This window comes from Melanerpes formicivorus, unplaced genomic scaffold (assembly GCF_026170545.1).
Source record: "Melanerpes formicivorus ecotype bairdi unplaced genomic scaffold, bMelFor1.0.p_v2 SCAF_29, whole genome shotgun sequence".
In the NCBI taxonomy this organism is placed as follows: Eukaryota; Metazoa; Chordata; class Aves; order Piciformes; family Picidae; genus Melanerpes; species Melanerpes formicivorus.
The window spans coordinates 5305703-5331536 of NW_027142381.1; the positions used below are offsets into that span (position 1 = coordinate 5305703).

Genomic DNA, 25834 nt, shown 5'->3' on the forward strand with positions numbered 1-25834 from the left:
CCAAAAAAAAGCCAACTCTCCCCCAAACCAAACTAAGCAAACAACAAACCCCCCCCAAACCCCCCAGCAACCCAAACCCACCTACAGCCCCCAACCAATCCCCAACCAAACTTAGCACTCTTCAGTAAGAAACGTTTTCAAGTGGGACTTCACTTCTTCATTTGGTTTTGGGTTTGTTCCTCCCCCCCCTTTGTTGCTTTACTATGAATCAAAGCAGAACTCTGTCCTAAATGCAGCCCTGCTAACCTGTGAGTCTCTCCCTGGAAAACAATCAATCAATTAATCAATCAATCAATCAACCTCGTCTAAACCGTCGATAACCTTTTTCATGCGAGCACGGAGAGCGCGTGGAAGAGGAGTGTCAGGGCCACACGAAACACACCCACACATTTTTCAACTCCTGGAGTAGATTGGTGGCTTTGGAAATGCAGTTGGGATCCCAGCTCCGAGGTGCCTGGGCTGGTTGGAACAATGCTGCCCCAGCGTCAGACGGGGCAAACAAAACCAAGCCCCACAGGGAATAAACCCAAACCCAAGCCGACGACAAACCGGAAACGAAACCGACCCCAAGCCGAGATCTGGTGGTTTGTTTGGAGACGCTTGCAAAGGCAACTTAACCTGCCCAGATGCAGCTAGACCCCCACCCCCACCCCCCCAAAAATAATAACAATAATAATAATAGTATCTTTGCTCTATGTAGCCATATCACTAAACATATCTACACAAACATTCGGCTATGTCCACAGGTAAAGACTGAAGGTTTCCGGCCGCGCTGCGCCGCGGGGGCGAGGGCATCGTCACCTGGCCTACTCTGAATATACCTTTATAAATATGTACAAATCAATTACAGGCACTTGAAATGTCTTTGGTTGGAATAAACCAACGTTGCAAGATAATTGTATTCACAGAGGTGTCAGGCCCCGTTCCGGGCTCAGCAGGCAATGGTTTGACGGTTCGCAGTCATCCGAGGGTTGGGGTTCTCAGGCTTCCGACAAAGCCACCTGGAGGGGAGAAAAAAACAGGCAAAGGAGGGCTCTGATGAAAAGGCAAAACTCTTCAGCCAGCCACAGTGATGCTCTGCTTAGCTCCATGCAGCTGGCACAGCTGGCCTTCACTTTTCACAGTATCACAGCGTAGCTAAGGTTGGAAGAGACCTCGAGGATCATCGAGTCCAACCTATCAACAAAGACTAGGGGGAATGGAATGAAGCTGGAGGTGGGGAGATTCAGGCTGGAGGTGAGGAGGAAGTTCTTCCCCATGAGAGTGGTGAAGCCCTGGAATGGGTTGTCCAGGGAGGTGGTTGAGGCCCCATCCCTGGAGGTGTTTAAGCCCAGGCTGGATGAGGCTCTGGCCAGCCTGATCTAGTGTGGGGTGTCCCTGCCCATGGCAGGGGGGTTGGAACTAGATGATCCTTGTGGTCCCTTCCAACCCTGACTGATACTGTGATACTATGAAATTCTTGACAGTGAGGGTAGTGAGACACTGGAACAAATTACCCAGGGAGGTTGTGGATGTCCTCCTCCCTGGAGATGTTCAGCTCTAGGCTGGATGAGACCTTGAGCAACCTGCTGTAGTGCGAGCTGTTGGGGCTGGGTGGTCTTTGAGCTCCCTTCCAACCCAAACCTTTCAATGAACCTGTGAATCCTAGTTGTGGTTGGCACTACCCATCTCCAATTGCTCTTCTCCTGTCAGCTGTAGCCCTGCAAGCCACAGTTGCTCTCTTTTCTCTCCCAAATGCTCCAAGGGCACATTAGGCTTGGGGAAATTGCAGCTTAGAGCATTTTCCCTAATTGCTTTCCAAGCCGTGGGGTTCTGGGAGCATATTAAAGCACCCAGCACTTAAGAGCTGGTGATCTCTTACATAAAAATATTAGCCCAAATGTGGTGGTGGTTCTTCCCCAGGAGAGTGGTGAAACCCTGGAATGTGTTGTCCAGGGAGGTGGTCGAGGCTCCATCCCTGGGGGTGTTTAAGCCCAGGCTGGATGAGGCTCTGGCCAGCCTGATCTAGTGTGGGGTGTCCCTGCCCATGGCAGGGGGGTTGGAACTAGATGATCCTTGTGGTCCCTTCCAACCCTGAATGAAACTATGAAACCTTCCTTGGGAAGGAAATCACAAGTCAGTCTGAAAGGTGTTTTGTACTTAGCTGTTTTTAAAGGGCTAAAAACAAAACTACACACACACAAAATATCCCAAATAACCAACACCCCCCCCCCCCCCCCCCCCCCCAAAAAAAAGCCCCCAACCAACCAAAAACCATCCAAAAGCCCCCAGCAACCACACCCACTCCAAAAGCCACCCCAACAGGATCACAGAATCACCAAGGTTAGAATAAACCAGGTTGGAAGAGACCTTCAAGATCATTGTGTCCAACCCATCAACCAATCCAACCCACCTAAACAACTAACCCATGGCACCAAGCACCCAAGGTTGGAAGAGACCTCAAAGATCATCGAGTCCAGCCTGTCACCACAGACCTCATGAACAGGACATGGCACCAAGTGCCGCATCCAAACCCCTCTTGAATGCCTCCAACCACCCCCCTAAACCCCCACCCCCCCTAAAGCACCACCACCCCACCCCCCCAAAGCACCACAACCACCATCACACACACTCCTAAAGCCCTCCCCAACCCCAAACCCTACCCAACAACCAAACCCCAGATCCCCTCAACAACCAAACCCAAAATCCCCCCCAGTCAACCCTCCCCCCAACCAGCTCATACTATAAAACATCATCAAGATCAAAAGGGGCTCTGAGCAACCTGCTGTAGTGTGAGGTGTCCCTGCTCATGGCAGGAAGGTTAGAACTGGATGATCCCCAAGGTCCCTTCCAACCCTGACAACTCTTGTGCTGGTGTGAAACATCAGAAGTGTGGCAGCAGGGCTGCATTACAGCAATTACTGACTGCAGTACTCCACTTCTGTAGGAGAGAAACTTAACTCTGAGGATCTACAAAGCCCATATGCCTTTTGTGGCACCCATCTGCACTGTCCACACTGAGATCCCCATGTCCCTTTGAGAGGGAATTATAGTTTCATAGTTTCATTCAGGGTTGGAAGGGACCACAGGGATCAGCTAGTTCCAACCCCCCTGCCATGGGCAGGGACACCCCACACTAGATCAGCCTGGCCAGAGCCTCATCCAGCCTGGGCTTAAACACCCCCAGGGACGGGACCTCGACCACCTCCCTGGACAACACATTCCAGGGTCTCACCACTCTCATGGTGAAGAACCTCCTCCTCACATCTAGCCTGAATCTCCCCACCTCTAGCTTCATTCCATTCCCCCTAGTCCTATCACTACCTGAGATCCTGAGCAGTCCCTCCCCAGCCTTCCTGTAGGCCCCCTTCAGATACTGGAAGGCCACAATTAGGTCACCTCGGAGCCTTAAGTCTACATCTCCAGGGAGAAGACAAACCAGGCTGGGCTATGTCTAATAAAAGAGGCTTTCAGAGCCAATATTTTGCTGTTCCAGAGACTCACCTTTTCAGAGCAGAATTCTGTATTGCTTTGCCTCAGTTTGGTTGGTCTGCCTTTAATGACTGCATAGCAGAACATTGTGATCACCATCACAAAAAGAAAGTAACTGGTATGCATGAGATGCAGATTGATTAGAGAGCGATCATCCTGCAGAGAGAATTGAAACCATTGACTGACAATGCACCCACTGCAAGTTAAAGCAGCAATTATCAGATCAGCACAGAAATTAACTCCATGAATCAACTTGCTCCCCCTTCATGCAGCTGGCACAGCCAGGAAAAGTGGCTCCTAACTGTGGCAACAAAGAGGCAAAACGTGCCTCAGGTTGAGACTCCCTCCTAGAGATCTCTTCTCATAACATCTCTTTTGTCAAGGGATTTCAAAGTGTAAATGGTAGTTAGTAAAGGCTGTGAGGCAGATGGAGACCATCACTCCCCTGGGGTAAAACACACCCAGCTCTGTCTCAGCCCCTGCACTACAGAACAAACCAGGCCTGCACAGGACTGTTTCAGGACGTGAGCAGAACCACACTCTGCTCAGCCGGAGCCCAGCGTTCATTCAGCACCACACACAGCCCCACCGTGGCACTTACATCTGGAACTATGACAGTTAGCTTGGGGTTTAAAGCATGGTACACTTTCCCAATTGCTCCTTTGTAACACCAGAAGGGGTTATAATCCTGTGCATATTTGGTGTTAGAGTCCCTTGCTGTGGTGAAGATCTTGTACCAAAGCGTGGCGTTGCTGTACGTTTCGGGAACGCAATGTGGTGGCTGCCTGCCGAGGAAACAGAAACAATTCATTAGCATCCTAATTGCCATCCTCCATCTGCAGTCAGGCTGAGGTTTAGAACCAAGTCAAGCCCAACAGCAGCATAAAACACAGGTTTGGTTTGGACTGCCCAAACCAAGCACAGACACCAAGGCTGAACCAAAAGGGTGTGTGAAGCCCAGGCAGCTCCTACACTACTCCTCCTACATTAAGATCAGACTTAACTGCACCTTGCTCCTGTAAGCCAACATCCCACAGCTTCATTAGAAAACCACTGGGTTTCATAAGGCTTCACTCAACTCTTGTGAACCTATCTGGTGGTTCTCCAGGGTATACTGGAGAATGTCAGGGAGTCTGGAGAAAGGGAAACTATTTTGATGAAAGGTCTGTACCTGCTGGGGTCTGGGAGCAAAGAAGCATTCGGCTTACGCTGATCTCTCGGCAGGGAGCAGGATAAGAACCTCAAAGCCAAGCCTTAGATCTCACACAAGGTAGTGCAACTAAATTACAGGGTATCTTGCTTAAATATTCATGGATTCTTTAGTTCCTTGGGAAGTTTGAATCACAGGTAGCTTGATGAAAGGCAGGTAGGGGCTAGAGCTTGAAACACCCACAGCAAAATCTACTGCTGCCGAGAGAGCAGAAGTCTCCCAACAGGATTTTTAATGGGGGGGAGGAAGGCAGGGGCATAACTTTCACAGTCAACAATAAGGTTCATGAGGAAGTAACAACCTGAGAGGAGCAGCTGAGGAATGAATCCCCCCCAGCAGCCAGTTCATGAAGGGATGTTTGAAAGGCACTTACACTGTGACAGGGAATACATTGCTGGCTGCTGTCACAGTCATGCAGGTCGTGAAGACGACCTGCTCGCAGTGGCCATGAAGAACACAGTCATCTGAATTCCAGGCAGCTGGCAGGGTGAATGTGATATTGATCTCCTCGTGGGATTCTCTGCCTTTTGAGAAAGAGAAGGAAAGCTGGGGTTTGCTCACAACAGTATCTGAGCAACAATCACCAGGATAAGGACAACACACAAACGACTAAGGCGGCAACCACCACCCGGAATCCTGTCCCTCTGAAGTCATCCAGGATCTCTCCCATCAATAAAGAGAGCACAAAGAAAGTTAAACCCCAAACCAAACAGAATTACTGCTGGGTGTTTCTAATCAGTCCTGCTCCTGGAAGAAGAAAGGAGGTCATCAGGCTCCTCTCAGAAATCAGAACCTCACAGTTTAAAGGGAATTCATGCACGTCCAGTCAACTTTATTGGAAAGTAAGATCAGAGATCTTCAGCCTCCCTCCTCCCAAAGGCTTTGTCAGGTATTTGCTTTTTCCCTGATGCTTACTTTTCAAATTGGAGGTATTTGTGCAAACAGCACAGGTGCCAGCAGATATTGAACTGCAGATTAAGAGGCCTGTGTTACCTCCACGTGAATGTGTTTGTCCTGACAATAAACCCAGGCTGCTGGAGAGGGAACCTGCGCTCGACAGCTCGCAAAGCAGGAAGGAAACAGCAACACCAAATAGAGTAAAGGCAGATCAACAGCCCTGGTAAATGTCCCCTCACAAAGTCTCTGAGGTTCAAGACAGCTTCAGGCATTAACATAAAATGCAGCCCTGGCTAAAAGCTCCATGAGGTTCCATGATGAATTGCTCCTAGTTCTCTACAATCTCTTGTCCAAACTCGACGGCAGGGCAGCCGCAGAGCGGGTCAGCCTCCTCACACCACAGGAACTGTCAGCAACTTATTTGGTGCTGTTTGCAATACTGAAGCTTGGTCATGGATGAACTTCCCCCCCACCCCCAATGTGCTACTTAATCTCTAATGTATGCACATTAATGTCTTCAAAATACAACTTAAGGACTTAAGGATGTATCAAGAAATAACTGAAGGCAGTCACTGTAGAAGTGCCTCATCCAGGCTCTTCCTAAACACCTCCAGTGATGGGGACTCCATCAGCTCCCTGGGCAGCACATTCCCATGGCCAATCTCTCTTTCTGGGAAGAACATCTTCCTAACATCCAGCCTAAACCTCCCCTGGTGCAGCTTGAGACTGTGTCCTCTTGTTCTGGTGCTGGTTGCCTGGGAGAAGAAACCAACCCCCACCTGGCTACAAACTCCCTTCAGGGAGTTGGAGAGAGCAAGAAGGTCTCCCTTGAGCCTCTTCTTCTCCAGGCTAAGCAATCCCAGCTCCCTCAGCCTCTCCTCACAGGGCTGTGCTCCAAACCCCTCCCCAGCTTTATTGGCCTTCTCTGGACAACTCAACATCTTCCCTAAACTGAGGAGCCCACAACTGGACACAGGACTCAAGGTGTGGCCTTATCAGGGCTGAGTAGAGGGGCACAATGACTTCTCTGCTGCTGCTGGCCACACTGTTCCTGATGCAGGCCAGGATGCCATTGGCCTTCTTGGCTGCCTGGGCACAGTGCTGGCTCATGTTCAGCTGCTGTCAACCAGTACCCCCAGGTCCCTCTCTGCCTGGCTGCTCTCAGCCACTCTGTCCCCAGCCTGTAGCACTGCCTGGGGTTGTTGTGGCCAATATGTAGAACCCAGCACTCAGATGTATTAAATCCCATGCCCTTGGCCTCTGCCCATCTGTCCAGCCTGTCAAGGTCCCTCTGCAGAGCTCTCCTACCCTGCTCAGGTAGAACCTCCTACTAGATCAAGTTGCTCAAGGACACAGACAGATATTTTAAGCAACAAGATTTCTCTCCCCCACAGTAGGGTGGTGAATTTTTAGCTGGTTATGTAGTCATAACTCCAAGGTAGGAAGGTGAAGCCTGGCATACCTGAAAGTCCAATTTGGTGCCCAAAAATGGTGGAACTTAGGTGTGTGACGTTGCGAGAATAGCCCCCAAAGGGGCGCAGCGGGTCCAGCGTCAGAGTGATTGCAACAGAGATGTTTATGGGACCAGAGTCCTCAAGAGTCTGTGGAGACTGTGTAGACCTTGCCTGCCCACTCGTCACGGTGCTCTCTGGGGTTGTGGTGTCATTGATGAGATGCTTTAAGGTTTCATTCTCAGATATACAGAAGTCCAAATCGTTAAACCTCAGGAGGAAAGTGTTCCAGTCCTGCAGACAGAGATTCACAGGATCACCAAGGTTGGAAGAGACCTCAGAGATCACAGTCTCACAGGATCACCAAGGTTGGAAGAGACCTCAGAGATCACAGTCTCACAGGATCACCAAGGTTGGAAGAGACCTCAGAGATCACAGTCTCACAGGATCACCAAGGTTGGAAGAGACCTCAGAGATCATCAAGCCCAACCTCTCACCACAGACCTCATGGCTAAACCATGGCACCAAGTGCCACATCCAGTCCCCTCTTGAGCACCTCCAGGGTGGTGACTCCACCACCTCCCTGGGCAGCACCTACCAATGGCAAACAACTCTTTCTGGGAAGAACTTTCTCCTCACCTCCAGCTTAAACTTCCTGGCACAGCTTGAGACTGTGTCCTCTTGTTCTGGGGCTGGTTGCCTGGGAGAAGAGACCAACCCCCACCTGGCTACAACCTCCCTTCAGGTAGTTGTAGAGAGCAACAAGGTCTCCCCTGAGCCTCCTCTTCTCCAGGCTAAACAACCCCAGCTCCCTCAGCCTCTCCTCACAGGGCTGTGCTCCAAACCCCTCCCCAGCTTTGTTGCCCTTCTCTAGACACCTTCAAGTCTCTCAATGTCCTTCTTAACTTGAGGGGCCCAGAACTGGCCACAGTACTCAAGGTGTGGCCTAAGCAGTGCAGAGTGCAGGGGCACAATGACTTCCCTGCTCCTGCGGCCAGGTCAGCGAGGTCACTGTTGGCTGCCGCTGCCCTGGAGCAGAGCAGACCTCGACTGCAGCCCATCCTGCTGGCAGTTCCAAGCCATTTAACCAAGATTACATGGCTCACAAAGCAAGCACAAACTCCACTGTGGCCATCTCAACAACGGGACAAGCTGTTTACAAAGTCAGTTGTGGTCAGTCCCCATGCTGCAGCAGAATCTCCTCCTTCAAACCACGGGAGGGATAGCCTGACTCGGTCTGCTCTCACCATGCTCAGGGTATGAGTGCTTTCTAGCAAGGTCCCCTCCTTACAGTAGTGCTAGACAAGAAGTTTTACAAACATGCTAGCTGACACAAGAGAGCAGGGGAAAGAAAGGCTTCCAGCCAGAGCAGGGAATCAGAGAATCACAGAATGCTGGGGGTTGGAAGGGACCTTCAGTGATCATCGAGCCCAACCCCCCTGCTAAAGCAGGATGACTTAGGGCAGGCCACACAGGAATGCATCCAGGTGGGTCTTCAAAGTCTCCAGAGAAAGAGACTCCACAACCTCCCTGAGCAGCCTGCTCCAGGGCTCTGTCACACTATAAAGAAGTCTCCTCATGTTGAGGAGGATCCTCCTGTGTTCTGGCTCATACCCATTGCTCCTTGTCCTACTACTGGGCACCACTGAAAAGAGCCTGGCACCTTCACCTTGACACCCACCCCTCAGGCATTTATAGACACTGACCAGGTCCCCTCTCAGCCATCTCAAGGCTAACCAGGCCCAGGTCTCTCAAGTCTCTCTCTGTAACAAGAGGAGGACCCATGTCAGGTGATTCCACCTCCTCCTGGAAATAAAACAAGACTGCTGAACCCCTCCCACCAGCAGCCTCTCCCTTATGAAATCAGAGGAGGCATAAAGGAACACAGGTGTTTGGGGGAGGGGGTTCTACAATGTTAACTTGGGGGGGGGGGCAGTTTCCTTCTCATTTTCTTCTCTAGTTCTTGCAAACACTGTTTGGGACAAAGCTGGCTTCTCAGTCCCATGGCTTCAAACAGCAACAAAGCTCAAGGCAAAGCTCAATGCTTAGGTTCTTTGATTTGAGACCTGGCCTCCATCATTATTGCTTCATGGCCCCACACAACACTTGTTACACATTACCTCATGATCTTCCCCAAGACTCTGCACACTCCTATGGGAGGGTTCTTGGAAAGAAAGGGTGGGAGAAAGAAATCACAACCCCCCCACAAACTCCTTAGCTTTGGGCCTGCTTCCCTAATGAGCATTCCCAGTGTCCAGCTCAGGAACTTTTTGTACCTACCTCTGTCATTTCTGGTGACTTGATCTCCTTGATTTTGAAGAAGTAGCCCAGGGTGAGGAAAGCTATTGCCATAGCACTCACACTGATCATAAAGACCACAAGTGGAGGTCGACTGCTGATGTAGACCTTCAGGTTCTCCAACAGGTTTATGTTGAACATTATTCTGATTGTTCACCTGCAAGCAAAGAGTCAAAGAGAGTGACTGGGCTGGGTCTGACAGCATCACAGAAGACCAAACCATTGGAATCAGGTATGAAATGAGATTCAACTCTGTGACTGCACTGCTGACTGAACACACACCTGGTACACCTGGAATAAAGCACAGATCAAGAGACACTCAGCATCACCTCCTCAGTGCCTCAAACTGCCAGATGAGAACAAACTGTAAGAAAGGAGGACACCTTCTAGCACAGAGAGAGAGCCACTGATAAGCCATAAGACCAGTTCTCTTCATTCCCCACACACCTAGGCAGGGTATCCAGTGCTGCACTTGAACTCCAGTGAGAGCTGAACTCATCAAAGCCCAGGGCAGGTGGAGCTGCACTGCAGCCCACAGAGCAAACTTTGTACATCCTTGCACAGCGAGGCTGAAGCTTTAAAGATCCCACTTCACTCCACCCTCAGCTCCAAAGGATGCTACCTTCAAAACAGGATCTCAGAAACAGCCTGGTTTAGGTCTCTGCAGCGAGAACCCTGTGGTCAGAAACACCTAACACCAGCATCAGGCTGGAAGATTCCTTTCTTTACTGCTGGATCTAGAGAACTTTTACTCAGGTCTGTAAACCCTTGCTGAGAAAACATACTGAATCATTCATTTCTTGCCCAAAGTGTAGTAGTGTGTCTGACACCCCTTCAGAATGTTCACTTGCAGGGCAGAAAGACCCAAAAAATCAATTCACTGTGTCAGCTTCCCCACCTCACTCACACAGCAAAGCAAACAGCCCTGTGTTAAAGGGCAGCCTGCAGCACCTACTTCAGAGGCTCTGCAAGGTTGGACCTTCAAGCAAACCTCTTTGTCTTACCCACAATCCAGGCTGAGCAGGTTTTTAACCCCAAATAAGCTTGAAGGGCAGCAACTGGTTCCTGGCAATCTGCTGCTTATCCCCAAAAGCCATAGGAAAAGGCAAGCTTCAAGACCAGCACTTAAAGAATTCAGCACTGCAGTGGTTAATGTGTGAGCACTCACACAGATCTGAGAACATTTAATCAAGGCAGGGACTCTGCTCCCTGCAGGTCTGGGGGATCCTGGTGGACTCTTATTAGAAGAGCAGCTCATTTCCAATCCAGATGTAGCAGGGCTGAAGAGTGGCAAGTCTGAGGATGAGAGAGGGAAAGGCTTTGAGGAAGAGGGCAAGGGAAGGAGACAGCAATCTTTGATCTGCTGGTTTAAAAGAAATCAAGAGAAGGGAAAAGGACAAGCTGCCAGACAAAGTCTTCTTCAGATCCTACAGTGTACAATAACTTCCAACTTTCTTGTCTATACCTGAGATTTTACTGGCAGAAATGCTCCTGTTAAGAATAACAAGAGGAATATTCACTAAACCTGCAAAACTGCTCCAGAGAGGGGAGAATTCAACTCACTGAGAGGAGACCCAAGGTCCTGTGGCAATAACAGAGACTGGAGTTGTCCACAAGGACTTTCCCCTGTCCTCCCCACACCTCCTTGTCCTCCTGGGTGAAATGTGCTGAAGAGTGCTCACTCCAGAGCACAAGTTCCCGTGCTGGGTTTAGTGTTTTGCACCATCAACCACTTTCCATCCCCTCTGCAAAGACCAGGAAGGCCAGCAAGACTTCATCAGCAGGAACGGCTTGGTGCTGCCAGCATGGCTGTTCAAACACACTGTGACCTGAAAAACAGGGCAGGGAAAGGACAGAGAGAAGGGGAAGAGAGGAAAGAGAAGGTGGTGATGATAAATGTGCACCTTACCAGAGCTTCTATCTTTGTCCAAGACCAGCTGTGCCACAGCCAAACAGGCCAGGGAAGGTGGCAGAACAAGGCAGGAGTGAGAGCTGAGGAGAGCTGGGAAGGATCACGCTGGGTGCACCCCACACTTGTGCACATTCTCTCTCCTACCTTGTCCCTGGCAGCAAATTCTTTACATGACCCCTGGTTAAAAACCCCAAACACTCCCCCTAGAAACACTGGAAGCACATGTGGAGATGGAGGGGGGGGTAAAAACAGATGATAGAATAGAATCAACCAGCTTGGAAGAGACCTCCAAGGCCGCCGCCTCCAACCTACAGGATGATCAGAAGATAACCCAAAAGCAGAGCTGTGTTCAGCCTTCCCCCTTCTGGATTTCCTGGTGAAAATAACACCACAGATGCAGGCTTTATTGCAGCACTTCATCAAAGCTGAATGTCCCCCACAGCCCGTCCAGCACTTGGGAGTCCTGTTTTCAAGGGGCTCCCAACAGCTCCATCAGCACTGCCTGTTTACCACAGGGTCTCCAAAGAGCTCAGCCATAAAAACTGGATGTGCTGAAAAACACACATATGAAGGGGGGGGGGGGGGGGGGGGGAAAGCCCAAGCTCAACAAAGCACCACCACATTTGGGCTAATATTTTTATGTAAGAGATCACCAGCTCTTAAGTGCTGGGTGCTTTAATATGCTCCCAGAACCCCACGGCTTGGAAAGCAATTAGGGAAAATGCTCTAAGCTGCAATTTCCCCAAGCCTAATGTGCCCTTGGAGCATTTGGGAGAGAAAAGGGAGCAACTGTGGCTTGCAGGGCTACAGCTGACAGGAGGAGAGCAATTGGAGATGGGTAGTGCCAACCACAACTAGGATTCATAGGTTCGTTGAATGGTTTGGGTTGGAAGGGAGCTCAAAGACCACCCAGCCCCAACAGCTCGCACTACAGCAGGTTGCTCAAGGTCTCATCCAGCCTAGAGCTGAACACCTCCAGGGAGGAGGATCATCCACAACCTCCCTGGGTAATTTGTTCCAGTGTCTCACTACCCTCACTGTCAAGAATTTCATAGTATCAGTCAGGGTTGGAAGGGACCACAAGGATCAGCTAGTTCCAACCCCCCCTGCCATGGGCAGGGACACCCCACACTAGATTAGGCTGCCCAGAGCCTCATCCAGCCTGACCTTAAACACCTCCAGGGCTGGGGCCTCAACCACCTCCCTGGACAACACATTCCAGGGCTTCACCACTCTCATGGGGAAGAACTTCCTCCTCACATCCAGCCTGAATCTCCCCACCTCCAGCTTCATTCCATTCCCCCTAGTCCTATCACTACCTGAGATCCTGAGAAGTCCCTCCCCAGCCTTCCTGTAGCCCCCTTCAGATACTGGAAGGCCACAATAAGGTCACCTCAGAGTCTTCTCCTCTCCAGACTCAACAGCCCCAAGTCCTCCCAATCTCCAGTCTAAACCTGCTTTCCTCAAGCTTCCATCCATTCCCTCTTCTCCTATTGCTACAACCCCTTCTCCAAAGTCCCTCCCCAGCTTCAGGTACCGGAAGGCTGCTCTCAAGTCTCCCCAGAGCCTTCTCCTCTCCCAGGCTGAACAGCCTCAAGCCCTGCAGCCTGTCCCTATAGGGGAGGTGCTCCAGCCCTTTGATCATCTTCAAACTGCTGGAGCAGGTCCAAAGGAGGCCATGAGGTCCTTATGCTGGGAGCATCAGAAGTGGACTTGATGGTCTTGGAGGTCTTTTCCAACCAGTATTCAGTATCACCAAGGTTGGATAGGGACCTCAAAGGTCATTGAGTCCAACCTGTCACCACAGACCTCATGACTAGAGTAGGGAGGACACCACTGCCCACTGTAGGCTCGACTCAAGACCTTCCCATTAAGGGTCTTATGCACTACCAACTGAGCCACATCCTGGCTCAAACCAAAGCCCAGGGAGGTGGTGGAGTCACCATCCCTGGAGGTGTTCAAGAGAGACTGGACGTGGCACTTGGTGCCATGGTCTAGTCATGAGGTCTGTGGTGACAGGTTGGACTTGATGATCCTCAAGGTCTCTTCCAACCTTAGTGACACTGACTCTGAAAGGAGAAGTTAGTTTTGCAGCCATGGTAGGAGGCATAAGGAATTGTTCTAAGGAAAGGAAAGCAAACTAGACCTTAGTTGTTGGGGGGGGGGAGGGGGAGAGGAGGGGAAAGGTTTATTTGTTTGGGGGTTTTGCAGGGTTCTCACACTGCTGCCTGAAGAAATGTCCCTTTTCAAAGGAAACAAAGTGCTGCAGCAACACTAACTGCCAGGGAACCTGTGAAACAGAGAGGTGCAGGTAAACCAAACTGTCTGCTCCCACAGGATTTTTAGGGGGAAGCTGGTTAATCATCCACACACTTGGAAGTGCTCCTTCCTGTTAGAAGCACAACACAACTGCAATTCTTCCACCAGCCAACAACTTCCTGCCTGTAAATGAATAACCTAAAGGAAAGAAAAAAACCCACCTAAACCCACCAAAAAAGAAAACAACCAACCCCAACCCATTTAAACTTCCATTCCTTTTTCACCCAGTTTAAGAAAAGGAAAGCAAATGCCATCAGCTCCTGGCAGGTCAGGAAAGCAAGATCAGATTTCACTTTTTTAGCTAGCTAAATAATTTAGACAGCAGCTCTAATAACTGCTGCCTGCTTTCCTCCACTCCAGCTAAGCTCCTCCACACTCCTGCAATAAAAAAACATCTCTTCTCCAGTCAGCCTAACGAGGAGCTCAGGCACAAGAGTGGAAACTGCCAGCCTGGAACATTGGCCACCAGCTCCAGTAGTAATTGCTCTGCATCGAGGTTTGGACAGCAAGATTAAATGCCAGGTTCAGGCAGAGTTACAGCTGATGGCACTGGCTGGGAAAACACTTGACAAGCATTGCAGGGGTACTGTGCTCTCAGATCAGGCCTTGCAAAGCCCAGGAATTAATTCTGTGAAACAGTGAGGAAAAAGATTCAAATGGGGAAGGGTGGCAAGGCATTAACTGGGTGCCAGGCAGACAGAGCTGGGCAGCCATCTCAAACTGGCAAATAACCACTCACTTGTTTTACAGTTCTTCCTCCAGTACAAACCCCAGAAACCGTGTTAGACAGTGGGGAAAAAAGGTAAAGGAGGGAAATAGTATAGTATCATAGCATCAGTCAGGGCTGGAAGGGACCACAAGGATGGAAATAGTATAGTATCACAGTATAATTCAGGGTTGGAAGGGACCACAAGGATCAGCTAGTTCCAACCCCCTGCCATGGGCAGGGACACCCCACACTAGATCAGCCTGGCCAGAGCCTCATCCAGCCTGGGCTTAAACACCTCCAGGGATGGGGCCTCAACCACCTCCCTGGACAATACATAACTGAGTCCCAGGCACACAGAGGCCTAATCACTACTTCTACAGTGCTGGGAGTCTTTCTCCAATGCAGCTCGAGACCATACACAGCAACCTCAAAGCTGTGATGTTTTAAATCCCTCCTGATTGACAGCTGGCTGAACAGGAGCCAGCAGTGTGCCCAGGTGGCCAAGAAGGCCAACAGCATCCTGGCCTGCATTAGGAATAGTGTGGCCAGCAGGAGCAGGGAAGTCATTATGCCCTGTACTCTGCACTGGTTAGGCCACACCTTGAGTCCTGTGGCCAGTTCTGGGCTCCTCAGCTTAAGAAGGACACTGAGACACCTGAAGGTGTCCAGAGAAGGGCAACAATGCTGGGGAGAGGTCTGGAGCACAGCCCTGTGAGGAGAGGCTGAGGGAGCTGGGGTTGCTTAGCCTGGAGAAGAGGAGGCTCAGGGGAGACCTTCTTGCTCTCTACAACTCCCTGAAGGGAGGTTGTAGCCAGGAGGGGGTTGGTCTCTTCTCCCAGGCAACCAGCACCAGAACAAGAGGACACAGTCTCAAGCTGTGCCAGGGGAAGTTTGGGGTGGACATGAGGAGAAAGTTCCTCCCAGAGAGAGTCGTTTGCCATTGGATTGCGCTACCCAGGGAGGTGGTGGAGTCACCACCCCTGGAGGTGCTCAAGAGGGGATTGGATGTGGCACTTGGTGCCATGGTTTAGCCATGAGGTCTGTGGTGACAGGTTGGACTCGATGATCTCTGAGGTCTCTTCCAACCTTGGTGATTCTGTGGTTCTTGCTTTGAATCCCTTCTTGGTTTAAATCCCCTCTTGCTTACATAGGAGAAAGAGAACAGGAAAGGTCCTTGCTGAAGCAGACCTGTGAGGGTTTCAAGAATAAATTGCAAACAAGGTGGGGGAAATAAAATAAACCTTGAAGTCTATTGCACAGCACCAAAAAGTCAATGAAATGAGTCACAGCAGAAGGCTTCAATTCCCATTTCAGGGCTTAATATCAAAGGAAGCACATTCCCAGCAATAATAAAACCATCCTGGGCTGTACTGAAGCAGGTATTTAAAAGTAGAATAGAAGGGAAAAAGAGCACATGAATGTGAAAGAGATCAAAGCAAAGGGCTGACAGGTTTTGCAGCTATCTTGCCATCTTTCCACCAGAAAGCATAAAATGAGGTCATTTCCTTGGGAATATTTCCCCTTCTTGTGGTGCATGGAAGACTGTCAGCCCAGAGGAGAAAAACATTTGGAGAGAGGCCTAAAGAATAAGCTTAGAATGGCTTGGAAGGGACCTCAGGGGTCTGCTCCAACTTCCAGGCCATGGGCAGGGATGTCTCTCAACTAGACTCATCCAACCTGGCTTTGAACACCCCTAGGGGGCAGGCATCCACAGCCTCCCTGGGCAGCCTATTCCAGAGTCTCACCACCCTCACACTGAAGAACTTCTCTCTAAGATCCAGACTGTTGGAAGAGACACCAGTCTAAACCTACTCTCCCCCTGCTTCAGACCATTCCCCCTCGTCCTGTTGCTAGACACCCTTATGAACAGTCCCTCTCCAGCCCTCCTGTAGGATCCCTTCAGGAACTGGAAGGCAGCTCTAAGGTCCCCCTGGAGTCTTCTCTCCAGGCTGACCCACCCCAGCTCCCACAGCCTATTCTCATAGCAGAGGGACTCCAGCCCTTGCGTCACCCTTGTGGCCCTCCTCTGGATCTGCACCACTGAAACATCCTAAGGAAGAAAACTAGGTGGCAAAGAAGGGCAGCAACCCCCTGCTAACCCATCCCAACAGCACCCCATCAAGACCTCACATTTTCTAAGCTCAGCATCTTGTCCCACATGGAAGCATTTCATCTCCAGCTGGGCACTGCAGTTTCTTTAGAGATCAATCACATTTTCAAAGATCACAGCATCACAGTGTAACTTAGGTTGGAAAGGACCTCGAGGATCATCGAGTCCAACCCATCAACACAGACCCCATCACTAGACCATGGCACCAAGTGCCACATCCAATCCCCTCTGGAACACCTCCAGGGATGGTGACTCCACCACCTCCCTGGGCAGCACATTCCAATGACGAACGACTCTCTTGGTGAAGAACTTCCTCCTCACCTCGAGTCTAAACCTCCCCTGGCACAGCTTGAGACTGTGTCCCCTTGTTCTGGTGCTGGTTGCCTGGGAGAAGAGACCAACCCCTTCCTGGCTACAACCTCCCTTCAGGTAGTTGTAGACAGCAATAAGGTCTCCCCTGAGCCTCCTCTTCTCCAGGCTAAACAATCCCAGCTCCCTCAGCCTCTCCTCACAGGGCTGTGCTCAAGGCCTCTCCCCAGCCTTGTTGCCCTTCTCTGGACATGCTCAAGTGTTTCGATGTCCTTCCTAAACTGAGGGGCCCAGAACTGGACAAAGGACTCAAGGTGTGGCCTAACCAGTGCAGAGTACAGGGGCACTATGACCTCCCTGCTCCTGCTGGCCACACTATTCCTAATGCAGGCCAGGATGCCATTGGCCCTCTTGGCCACCTGGGCACACTGCTGGCTCATGTTCAGCCAGCTGTCAATCAGGAGGGATTTAAAACATTACTGCTTTGAGGTTGCTGTGTGTGGTCTTGAGCTGCATTGGAGGAAGACTCCCAGCACTGTAGAAGTAGTGATTAGGCCTCTGTGTGCCTGGGGTTCAGTTATGTATTGTCCAGGGAGGTGGTTGAGGCCCCATCCCTGGAGGTGTTTAAGCCCAGGCTGGATGAGGCTCTGGCCAGGCTGATCTAGTGTGAGGTGTCCCTGCCCATGGCAGGGGGGCTGGAACTAGATGATCCTTGTGGTCCCACATTCAGGTGGCTGTCAATCAGCACCCCCAGGTCCCTTCTGTTTGGCTGCTCTCAGCCACTCCAACCCCAGCCTGTAGCTCTGCATGGGGTTGCTGTAGCCAAAGTGCAGCCCCTGGCACTTGGACTTGTTGAATGCCATCCCCTTGGACTCTGCCAAAGATGCCTCAGCACCAGCAGTACAGTGTGTGTGTGGGGGGGGGGGGTTAGGAAATGGGTCACCCCAGGGTTAACCACTTGGCATGAAGATAATGTTGTGAGCCAGAGAGCTGCTCTGCTCACAGCCACAAATCAACCCAGCTGTGATTTTGTTAGCAAACCACCCAGAAATGACATGCAAACAAGAGAGATGGTGTTGGTCTCCAGCTCAAGTGCCTCTCATTTAAGAGGTACCAAAAATACCTCTGATTTAGTTCTCTCCTCCTCCAATTGCTGTCTGACACCCAGGGCACCGAAACAGCGAAGCACCAAGAGCTCACAGGTGGGTTAACTGTGAAGCAGTCTATTAATGACCTGTCTAAAATGCTCTGTGAAAGCTTTATTAAAACTAATTAATCAAAAGCTCTGGGGTCTCTAATCTCACCAGCCTGGCAAAAGCAACCTCAGCTGCCTTACAGCTGAAACTGAAGGCTCTGCTGCTGCTCAGAGCAGCAGCAATTACCATCCCTCCCTCTTTTCATAAGGGAAAGAAAACAAGAGTGGGGGGGGGGGGAAATAAACCCCAACCCACTACAATTAAACAGAAGCTTCTGAACTCACCAGAAGGTTGCCCTTTCATGCCCTGAAATGCATTATTAATTTCTCCCACACAAACTACCAGGAGCTTTTCCAGCCAGTGTCTTGCAGCAACTGGGGAAGGCCAATCAAGGGCTTTGATTCCTCTTTTAAATCCATTAGAATTTCACAGCATAATATTGGTAGCAGGGAGGGGAGGCAGGGAGGGGAGGGGAGGCAGGGAGGCAGGGAGGGAGAGGAGGCAGGGAGGGAGGGGAGGCAGGGAGGGGAGGGGAGGCAGGGAGGGGAGGGGAGGCGGGAGGGGAGGGGAGGCGGGAGGGGAGGCGAGGCGGGAGGGGAGGCGAGCAGGGGAGGGGAGGGGAGGCAGGGAGGGGAGGCAGGCAGGGAGGGGAGGCAGGCAGGGAGGGGAGGCAGGCAGGGAGGGGAGGCAGGCAGGGAGGGGAGGCAGGCAGGGGAGGGGAGGGGAGGCAGGGAGGGGAGGCAGGCAGGGAGGGGAGGCAGGCAGGGGAGGGGAGGGGAGGCAGGGAGGGGAGGCAGGCAGGGAGGGGAGGCAGGCAGGGGAGGGGAGGGGAGGCAGGGAGGGGAGGCAGGCAGGGAGGGGAGGCAGGCAGGGGAGGGGAGGGGAGGCAGGGAGGGGAGGCAGGCAGGGGAGGGGAGGGGAGGCAGGGGAGGGGAGGGGAGGCAGGGAGGGGAGGCAGGCAGGGAGGGGAGGCAGGCAGGGAGGGGAGGCAGGCAGGGAGGGGAGGCAGGCAGGGGAGGGGAGGGAGGCAGGCAGGGGAGGGGAGGGAGGCAGGCAGGGGAGGGGAGGGAGGCAGGCAGGGGAGGGGAGGGGAGGGATGCAGGGGAAGGGAGGGGAGGGAGGCAGGGGAAGGGAGGGGAGGGAGGCAGGGGAAGGGAGGGGAGGGAGGCAGGGGAAGGGAGGCAGGCAGGGGAGGGGAGGCAGGCAGGGGAGGGGAGGCAGGCAGGGGAAGGGAGGCAGGCAGGCAGGGGAAGGGAGGCAGGCAGGCAGGGGAAGGGAGGCAGGCAGGGGAAGGGAGGCAGGCAGGGGAAGGGAGGCAGGCAAGGAGGGGAGGGGAGGCAGGCAGGGGAGGGGAGGCAGGGAGGAGCTCCCTACTGACTTTATAGGAGGGCTGACTTTACCATACTGGTATCTAGGGGGGGAGGGGGAAGATGTGGCAGGATCTGCAGCTGGTTGAGTTCAACTTTTTTTAGGAAGCACATCAAGACCCTGCAGGATGAAACTGTGCAGCCTAAAATCCCTGCCAGCAGCAGAAGGGGCAGGCAGGGCTGACTCCTAGGGGAGTGAAGGGAAGGAGATCCTCCAGAGCAGAGCACTTGTTCTGTCCAAAGGATCCTCTCTCCTCCTCCTGTCCTTCAGTGCTAAACAAACAAGCAAAGCAAACAGACTATACTGTAGTAAATGCCACCAGGCTTCTTCACAAAGCAGAGGAAGGGAAGCAATCAAGACCTGCAGAGGAAGAAAGCTGATGTAAACACCTCCTCCATGGAATCACAGAACTGTTTTGCTTGGAAAAAGACCTCTGGGATGGATTCCAAGCACCAACCTAACCCCACCATGGCCATTAAACCACATCCCCACTTTTCTTCACCACCTCCAGGGATGGTGACTCCACCACCTCCCTGGGCAGCCTGTGCCAGGGTCTGACCACTCTTGGAGGAAAGACATTTTCACAGAGTCCCAGGAGTCTTTGCTGTGGTCACAGAAGCAGCAGAAGGCCCTCCCTGTCCTTCCTCCTTCTCTTCCCAGCTGATGTCCATGGATTGGATCAGCTTCAACTCACCACCCTAATGGCTAATTTCTGGGCCCCTCAGTTTAGGAAAGATGTTGAGTTGCTGGAAGGTGTCCAGAGAAGGGCAACAAAGCTGGGGAGGGGTCTGGAGCACAGCCCTGTGAGGAGAGGCTGAGGGAGCTGGGGTTGCTTAGCCTGGAGAAGGGGAGGCTCAGGGGAGACCTCATTGCTCTCTACAACTACCTGAAGGGAGGTTGTAGCCAGGTGGGGGTTGGTCTCTTCTCCCAGGCAGCCAGCACCAGAACAAGAGGACACAGTCTCAAGCTGTGCCAGGGGAGGTTTGGGCTGGAGGTTAGGAAGAAGTTCTTCCCAGAAAGAGAGATTGGCCATGGGAATGTGCTGCCCAGGGAGGTGGTGGAGTCACCATCCCTGGAGGTGTTTAGGAAGAGACTGGATGGGTGCTTGGTGCCATGGGTTAGTTGATTAGAGAGTGCTGGGTGCTAGGTTGGACATGATGATCTCAAAGGTCTTTTCCAACCTGGTCTATTCTATTCTAACTGTTCTAACAGTGTCAGCCCACTGCAGCCAAATACCCAAGAGATCAGCAGCCAGATGTGAACAAACACATCTCCTCCTCTAGGAAAAAGCACCCAAGGGGAAGATGACAGTGAATGAGCTCAACCCAGCCAGTGGCTCACCAGTTGGCTGAGCTGTTCTATCCTGTCAATTAAGTTTACTGATTAAATAAAAGGTTATATTCTCTCTCTCCCCCCTCCCCTCCCACCTTAGAGCCTGGAAGTAGAAAGTGAGGCAAAAAAATGGCCTGGCCCAATGGAAAGAACACAGGCAGAAGATACTGTGCAGCATAGATGAAAAGGAGATTCCTTCCTCCTGTTATGCTGATAATGGAGTCACATTATGAAGGGAAGCAGATTATTAACAGGAGCCTGAGAGCCTGGGGACTTGCAAGACAAGAATGAGGCAAAATGCTCCATCCTCACACCAAACGTTTCTTTTCACCTCCCAGAACACTTCCCAAAGCAGAACAAAGCATTTCAACATCCCCCAGAGCTCGGTAAACAGCAAGCATCTCAGTCCCACCCCTAAAACAAAGCCAAGGAAAGGAGGTGATTTGGGCAGGAGGAGGTGGTAGTGCCTTTTAAGGATCAAATCCATACTGAACTTCCAGCAGCCAAGCTCCTGCCTGTAACTCCGGATCGAGAGAGAAAGCTTACAGTGCAAAACAGGGGAGTCAGAAAACGACCAAGGAAGATAAGGTGGCTCAAGTGTTACCCAATCTGTGTATGCAACGTTCCCAGGTGCTGAACAGCCCTTCTCCAATGCAGGCTGCAGTTCAAAACCTCAGCAGGGGATTTAACACCAGCACCCAGACAGTGTCAGCTGATGCTCCTGGGACAGCAAAGGCAGCTTTCATTTACCACTTAGAGTTGTGCAGAGACAAATGGAAGCAAGTTCCAAATGCTTTGTTTTCCCCCTTCTTCTCTTTTAAATGCCAAGAGTATTTTTAAAACCATCAGGCATCAGAAAAGGGTTAGAGAAGTATCACAGAATCACCAAGGTTGGAAGAGACCTCCGAGATCATCGAGTCCAACCTGTCACCACAGAGCTCAGGACTAAACCATGGCTCCAAGTCCCCTCTTGAACACCTCCAGGGATGGTGATGGTCCAACCTGTCACCCAACACCTCATGACTACTAAACCATGGCTTCAAGAGCCACGTCCAGTCCCTATTTGAACACCTCCAGGGACAGTGACTCCACCACCTCCCTGGGCAGCACATCCCAATGACGAACAACTCTCTCTGTGAAGAACTTTCTCCTCACCTCAAGCCTAAACTTCCCCTGGCACAGCTTGAGACTGTGTCCTCTTCTTCTGGTGCTGGTTGCCTGGGCAAAGAGACCAACCCCCACCTGGCTACAACCTCCCTTCAGGTAGTTGTAGAGAGCAATGAGGTCTCCCCTGAGCCTCCTCTTCTCCAGGCTGAACACCCCCAGCTCCCTCAGCCTCTCTTCACAGAGCTGTGCTCAAGGCCTCTCCCCAGCCTTGTTGCCCTACTCTGGACACATTCAAGTGTCTCAATGTCCTCCTTACACTGAGGGGCCCAGAACTGGACACAGTAAGTCAGCAGTCAGTAAGACAGAGGTCCTAAGCCAGGAAACCCAAACGATGCGAGGAAAGCGTTTTTGAAGCGCTTCAGCGCACCCTAAAACCTTTGACTTCTGCTAAATGGGAAAGCCACGATTTAATATATATACCCAGCTGTAAAATAGGAGTAAAACCTAACCTCTGTTTGGAAAAAAAAAAGAGACATTTTGCTGCCAGCCTGTATAAAAAAAAAACCCACCCAAAAAGGCAGCCCTGTTTGCCAAGTGAGCCATGAGAAACAGCACCGCTCAGCCCCAAGAGCGCTGGCTTGGGCACCTTCAAAAGCTTCCAACTTTAACAAGTCAAAGTCAGGACTTCCAACACGACTTGTCATAATCTGAATCATATGGCCTGCAATAAAACATGCAAAATTAAGGCTCAAGGATGTTGGAAGCTGCAGTTCAAATAAAATGCTGTTTTGGTTACGGCTGCTTAGCAGGAGGACCTGGGAACGGAAAGCAAAAGTCAACCGGTTTGGCTTTTATTGGATCTGGCCGAGTTTCGCGAAACCAAAGTCTGTGGTAACTCGTCCTGGACAAGGGCAGTTCACTGAAAGGGGGATGAAAAGTCCCAGCAACAGTTTAAATCCTCAGAAAGTTCAGTGACCAGTTTGAGAAGGGCAGTTGTGGACTTCGTTAAAGCCTCCCATCAGGGAACGCGGCGCAGAACGGCGAGGAGAGAAGAACGCCAGGCAAAGGCTCTGGAAGCTGTAATGAGAACTGCTGCTCGTAATGAGAGCTGTAAGGAGACAGAGCTGCAGACAGATACACAGCTTGAATCACAAGCTGAAAATGAGTGACAAGCTGAGGAAATGGCAGCTTCAGTGGGAATGGCAAAATAGAAGAGTGCTGGATGGTAGCACTGGCTGTGCAAGAGGAGGAGAACAGCCAGCAGCCGCCAGCGAAGGAGAAGACACAACCAGCAGCAAACCCAAGTGAAATAAAGGACTTGGGCAACAGCTGAAATGTCAAGGCTATGGCAGCAATAAATATCACCAGGTCTGCACACCTCACCCCTGCTGGTGAAAAGAAAGGGGACTGAAATTTGCCTAGCCCAAAGTCACGCAGTTAGCAGTTTCCATTTTACAGAGAGATAGTTAACAAACCTCCACCAGCCAGGGCACTCACGTCTCCTTCCAGCACAAAACTGGGACTTCTGAGTCCTGGGAACCAGCTTTCCTCACAGCTCAGAAGGATCCTCTCAAAAGATGAAACTCCCAACACAGACACACCTTTGGCAGAGGGGCATCTGGGGAAAGCAACCAAGTTCTGGCACCCACAAGCTTCATGAATATTTAATTCCAGGCTCGTGGGATAAAGCAGCTTCGTTTCTACCAAAAATGTTATGCTACTTAATCACAGCTAAGAGCTCTGCAGGAATCCAGTCTGGGGTGTTTAAGGAGGGAGCAGCTCCCCTGTGGTACACCGGCTGGCTGGCTGTGCAGGGGTGATGGACGTGCCAGGCTCCTGTCTCTTGCCGGATGCGGCCGGCTCACACAAAGGACACCGAGGTCTGTTTGTTCGTGCCCTCAGATGCTCCTCTCCACCGACCGAGCACAGTGCCTACTCTGTGTTATCAGGCAGCATTTCAAGTTCTTGTCTTTCAAGTGGTAAAGAAGAATCACATTCCACCGGCCCTGAGCCACTCCTCTAATCAGGGGAGGTAACAAAGCCACCGAGGTCTTAACCGTCTTTGACGGGCCTCAGCCTAGGGTCAAAGAGCGCTGCGGTCTCGCAGGCACAACTCAATATTATCTCTGCTCAAGCTGCCTGCAAAAGTTATTGATCCCCTGTCCTGTGGGCACCTGCTGACCAGAAACTGGACAACAGCCATCGCCTTGTTCCCAGAGCAGAGGAAAAGCAGGAGGATGGAAGCAGTACCTCCCCAGATGAACCCAGAACCCTTTTGTATGCCCAACCTCGAAGCAAAAGGATTATAGTTTCATAGTTTCATTCAGGGTTGGAAGGGACCACAAGGATCATCTAGTTCCAACCCCCCTGCCATGGGCAGGGACACCCCACACTAGATCAGGCTGGACAGAGCCTCATCCAGCCTGGCCTTAAACACCTCCAGGGACAGGGCCCCAACCACCTCCCTGGACAACCCATTCCAGGGTCTCACCACTCTCATGGGGAAGAACTTCCTCCTCACCTCCAGCCTGAATCTCCCCACCTCCAGCTTCATTCCATTCCCCCTAGTCCTATCACTACCTGAGATCCTGAGCAGTCCTTCCCCAGCCTTCCTGTAGCCCCCTTCAGATACTGGAAGGCCACAATTAGGTCACCTGGGAGCCTTCTCTTCTCCAGACTGAACAGCCCCAACTCCTTCAGTCTGTCCTCATAGGAGAGGTGCTCCAGCCCTCTGATCATCCTTGTGGCCCTTCTCTGGACACCTTCCAGCACCTCCCCTATAAGTCGACTGCACATAAAACCCCCTTAGTGATTCACCACAAAGGCCAAGTTCAGCCACCGCAGGCTTCCATTCCAGGACACCCTTCCAACTACCAAACTTCCTCAGAAGTTGAATAAGGCTGTGAAGGGTAATCGACGGATCCTTATCTAGACACGAGATTTGGCTAACAGAGCAAACTCACCTCTAATTACCCCACCGCAGCTAATCATGCAAATAAGTTTCCCCGAAGACAAGCCCTCGAAAAGCAAACAAAGGGAAAGAGGAAACAGGGGGAAAAAAAAAAGCCTTAAAAGAGCTGTGCCTTGGACTGGCAGAAACACTTCCCAGGATGTCCCTGTCCGTGATTAGGATCCCGTGGCTCCAATTCAGCGCTAGGGAGCTCGCAGCCATGTTCGAGGCGTGAGGCACCCGAGATTTACGATTAAAAACCATCGTGACATCTTTCAGCAAGTTAAACCCAGAGAATAAACGAAGTTAAAATATTAACATAGAGGGAATTTCCGGGGGGGGAAGGGGAAGCCCGAACAACCAACAAATTAATGGCTATCCCGGAAGCTCCTTTGAATCGGAAGTATTTTTACTGCTACCGAAATTACTCTCTCTCGCTATGGTGGTGTTTTTTTTTCGGGTGCGATGCCGCATCTACAAACGTCAAGCTAACCGCTTTAAAAATAGCTAAAGGGAAATAAACCATGAAGCCAAAGGAACGCTGAAATAGATCCGAATCGCCCCTGTTAGCCGCGTTGCCATGCAGCTCCGAAAAGAAACTCCCCGGAGCCGAGGCTCTGCGGAGGGGGCAGCAGAGGAGGCTGCGTCCCGGTCCTGCGGCCGCGGGGCCGAGGCTCCGGCAGCCGCTCCCCCAGCGCTCCCCCCCGTTATACAACCGCCGCCGGAACGACCCAAAGCTCCCCGCTGCTGCCCGCCCGCCCACCCGCCTGCAGCATGCCGGCGGCGAGGCCCGGAGGTGCTCCCGCCGCTCACCGGTGAAGAGGAAGGAGGAGGACCCCACGTCTAGCGCTCCCGGGCCCGCGGGCTGGCGATGGCCGGGATTCCCGAGCCTGGCACGGCACAGGAAGCCCCCAAGCCCACTCAGTTTCAGCTGCAGCCCCAGTCGCAGCCACCCCCCTCCCCATCTTACCGGCGCCTGAAGCGGGGAAGAGGCCCCCGGGCCGGGCGGGTCGAGGCCCGGAGGCAGCGGCGGAGCTCACAGGCGGCGAGGCTGCCGTGCGGGCGGGCTCTGCACCATCCTCCTGCCCTGACCGGGGCTACAGGGAGGGGGCCGGACGGGATGAGGGGGAAGAGGCCGCTGCCGGCGCAGCTGCCCGGACACCCGCCTCCGCCTCCTCCGCCGCCTCCCGCTGCT

The 25834-nt window shown here is 52.0% G+C and overlaps 1 protein-coding gene across 2 annotated transcripts; it reads right to left on the reverse strand.

Moving 5' to 3' along the window:
* Positions 1-566: 566 nt before the first annotated feature.
* TMEM248 (transmembrane protein 248) lies at positions 567-25834 on the reverse strand. 2 transcript variants are annotated; one of them, XM_068154645.1, is made up of 7 exons: positions 25610-25834; positions 9310-9484; positions 7041-7323; positions 5055-5205; positions 4073-4256; positions 3484-3627; positions 567-1001 (listed from the first exon to the last, which is right to left on the reverse strand). In XM_068154645.1, exons 2-7 carry the CDS (start codon positions 9466-9468, stop codon positions 981-983), a joined length of 942 nt encoding a protein of 313 aa, XP_068010746.1. In that variant the 5' UTR covers positions 9469-9484; positions 25610-25834; the 3' UTR covers positions 567-980. The 2 variants fall into 2 exon arrangements, with proteins under 2 accessions (XP_068010746.1, XP_068010747.1); XM_068154646.1 differs by lacking the exon at positions 25610-25834 and adding an exon at positions 10891-11156.

Excerpts from the sequence above, each read along its gene's own strand:
- TMEM248 (XM_068154645.1), bottom strand. The coding sequence starts at position 9,468 with ATGTTCAACATAAACCTGTTGGAGAACCTGAAGGTCTACATCAGCAGT. Across the intron at positions 5,206-7,040 it reads GCACCAAATTGGACTTTCAG|GCAGAGAATCCCACGAGGAG; the intron begins GTATGCCAGGCT and ends CTTTCTCAAAAG. Across the intron at positions 3,628-4,072 it reads TAACTGTCATAGTTCCAGAT|GATGATCGCTCTCTAATCAA; the intron begins GTAAGTGCCACG and ends TTCTCTCTGCAG.